The 3,634-nt window shown below is 44.7% G+C and overlaps 1 protein-coding gene across 1 annotated transcript; it reads right to left on the bottom strand.

Moving 5' to 3' along the window:
- Positions 1–62: 62 nt before the first annotated feature.
- Positions 63–1,553, bottom strand: BJ212DRAFT_1303058 (uncharacterized protein; the record flags this gene model as incomplete). The annotated part of the gene is made up of 9 exons (XM_041333362.1): positions 63–101; positions 153–213; positions 294–377; positions 522–530; positions 584–814; positions 948–1,049; positions 1,103–1,168; positions 1,232–1,308; positions 1,505–1,553. Coding segments are annotated over 9 exons (718 nt in total), but the record flags the coding sequence as incomplete, so codon positions are not given.
- Positions 1,554–3,634: the final 2,081 nt, after the last annotated feature.

Raw genomic sequence — 3,634 nt, 5'->3', positions numbered from 1 at the left:
TAATGGCTACAACAAGCGTTTGACGTCATATCTTCTGTTATTTCAAAATCAAAAAAACGTACCGGCATCCTTCTGTTCGAATTCCTTCTCGGCATTGAACACTACAAGGAGAGGTAAATCGACAAATGTACTGAAAACACACTATCACTGACCAAGAACAGGTAGATGTCGTAAAATGGCCAGTTTCAGTGGTACGAGGTTATCTGGATGTACCTAGAATTGTCTAGTTAGTAAACATAGATTTGAGAAGAAGAAAATTCGATGATTACCCAATACTTTGTCGTCTGGCGTACAAAGGCACTCTGGTTCCCGCCCGCGCTCGAATCACCCTGCACGGGATGACCTCGGGTGCGGACCAGATCGTACAGTTTGGATAACTTGACAATCAAGGCGTCCCAATTGTATTTATAGAGGGTCTTTCTTCAAGATAGTTTCGAATAAACGTAGGTTTGAGCGGAAGGTTCGTTATTTTCTGACGGCGATAATGAAGGATGACACTTGAAGAAATGCAGGGGACGTACATCATGTTTCTATGGAGATGAAGAGTGAGTTAACATAAGGCGAGAGGCACGAATGGATGTACCTTTAGGATTTTGAGAAAACCAGTGATATTCAACTTAGTGTACAGCGCCAAGTCATGAACGTCTGCTACGAGGGTGGCAACTTCTTCTTGAAGGCCGTGAAAAAGGTCTTCGAGTGATGCATCAGATTGGTTATCGTCAATATCGTCGTCGTCGTCGGAACCCTCATCGGGACCATAGTCGGAAGGACGTGCTTGATGCGATTCTGGGTCAGAGCAATGGATGGGGGACGACTCAGAAGGATGATGATTCTTGAGCGACGAGTTTTTGGACATCCTTTTCAGCATCCCTTATGCGGTGAGATAACTCAGCGGTCTGAACAACATCAGCTGAAGCAGAGGAATGAACTAAGTTTTGACGCTTTACCTTCTGTTTCTGGAAATCATGAACTTTGTCGAGCTCTTTTTTCAACATGGTGGTGAAATCACGTTCATCTTTGTCGTCCCAGCTGTGAGAGGTGGTACGAGACTACACGGATAAAGCGGATGAGGATGGGTGGAGCAGTTTGGAGAAGGAGTCACCTTGAGTTCACGCTTCAACAAGTTGTAGTCGATGTAGAAGGGTCTCCACTCATCATAAAGGTTAGTCTGTCAAAGCAAGATTGTCTACTTCGCTTCCCCCCCAATTTGCCATACGCAAAAATAACGCACCGTGATCTTCCTTCCGAACTTCATCGCGTGCCTGTCGACGACTAGGAATAGATAGGAACCCTTCAGAGGAGTGTGTCCTACAAGCCAGTACTCTCACTAACACGAAGCAAGGAAAAGAAGTCCGGGTGTTAACGCGTTAATTAAGGAGAACTCGAAGTATATCGTGCTGAGTCTTAGTCAGCATCATTGGTCCGACTTTCGGTCCGACTGAAAACAATGTCGAGTCTCGAGGCACGAGATAGTCCTACTATACATAGCTATCATAGCGGTTACCCGATGCCAAACATAACATTTTAGACTTTCCAGAAAGAAGTGCATGCATGGCAATCACAAGCGATGGTCAATGAACTCAGCTGTGCATTTAATTATGTGGACCATGTACTGAAAAGCTTGTACACCGGAAGTTCGCAGCGTGGCAAAAAGAAAAAAAATCTGGACGCGAGAGGGTACATCTCTACGGTTTGCCATTGTCTGAATATTTCAATAAATAAGTATCACGACAAGAAGATAAAAACGAATTTTCTCGCTCCCTGCGGAGTTCCCCACATCTTTTGATCCGGCACGTCACACACTACCAGTGCTTGTTTGCACGTGGTCGCGCTCCTGGAAAGCAATCGGACTCATGTTTGTTGCTGCATCAGGGTCATCCTGAGCGTAATATTCTCGAATGCTAAGCATCAAGCGTGGTCCCAGCACAAATAACTGCACGAGCGAGAAAATACTAGCAACACCAGCATAAATCGGAGGTCCTAGGGAATATGGGTCCTATAGAAACGATGAACTGTTTTAGTATATAGAGGTAGAAAAAAATGGCATACCGGCGCTGAGATCGCTGGAGACAAATAACCAAGCTCGAGACAAGAAACAACAATAAAGCTAGTGTTTCAAGATAACATTAATAGAAAAACAAAACACCATCGCAGTGTCAGCTCACCTCGCAAAGTAAATAACATGAGATTTCATTATTACCACGAAACAGTCCCCAATAATCCCTCCAGAAGAATGCCGTCGCAGTTCACGAAAGTGTTTTACAGAAATCCAGACTGCGAGACACAATGCGGCGACCTCCCATGCTGTGGTCAGTATCCAAGTCATGGACTCCAGAACTGTGCTATCTCGCTCTTTGAAGGTGACATTGCACTGATAAGTGCCAGAAAGAATGAGCTCCTCTGGCAATCGACAATGAGTCTGGCGCAGCGGCCTTTCATACATGAATGAACTCACCCCCTGACATATGGCTCGTTACTATTACGGCGAAGACGCAGTCGACGATGTTGACAGCTAGGAAGGCGACAACGAGAAATATCATCACCTTTCTGGATCCCCGATACACGGCACGTAACCGAGCAATCATGAAGACTCGCGTGATATTTCAGTCAAATTGACACGACTAAGATATTGAAGCTCACCACCAAGTATTACAGTTACGACGACATTTATCCAATTTTGTGTGATGGACACAAGAAGACCTGACAAATCCAGGCAGCGATCAGTCTCAGAGGACTACGCGCTCGATACAAACTCACAGCTGTGGCGGTCATTATATTGCATTAACAAGCTAGTCAAAGATCACTCACCCCTACATAGAAGCGCAGTTAGTGAATTGGAATGATAGACATATGTGCAGAATACTCACTACACCCGTCATTGAAATTGTCGGAACATTGACTGTATGCCGCCGATCAGAAGAAACAAACACGGTGTAAGCGTGGAACCATACACAATATGTTGATGCTGAGCGCGAGAGACAGATGATTAGCACAACACGAAATGCTTAACTTTCCAGACATACACAGCAAATAAAATTCCAAAATAGCGCACCTAGGATATTTTCAGGTCAGCACAATTTGTCGACCACAATATAACGCAAGTTACACACACTAAGATACAGAGCGGTCATCATCGACCGTGGTTGCCTCTGCGAATCCATCATATCTGTAAGTTGTTCTTCTGACTTGGGACTCTGCTCACCCAGATCAATTCGACCTATGATACTATTCTCAGCAACATGACTGCTCCGGTAATAGCATCGACTTACCTCTTGTCCAAACGTCAGTGCTGGAAATGCTGTCAGGATATCGGTGGTTCTTTAGTATGATATTACTCACCCCAATCGTATATTACCCCAGCAGAAGAAGCAACTGCGAAACGACATACAAGGTTAGATATCGACATATCGCCATTACCATTTGATTGGCTCCACAAACCTGCAAAGTAGCTATAGACGAGATCCACATTAATGGTCGGCCACCATCTGGGATCATTTGATACTCGGGTCATACTATTGTTCGAGGATGGATGTGAGGGAACGGCAAACTTGGTAGATACGACGCTAGCGTTCGTATTAGATATATCTATGGTTGAAACGAGCATCATAGCATCCTGTTTTCAATGACCGACCTA

This window comes from Suillus subaureus (assembly GCF_016647635.1).
Source record: "Suillus subaureus strain MN1 chromosome Unknown BJ212scaffold_38, whole genome shotgun sequence".
Taxonomy (NCBI): domain Eukaryota; kingdom Fungi; phylum Basidiomycota; class Agaricomycetes; order Boletales; family Suillaceae; genus Suillus; species Suillus subaureus.
This window is presented reverse-complemented; position numbering and strand designations above follow the sequence as displayed.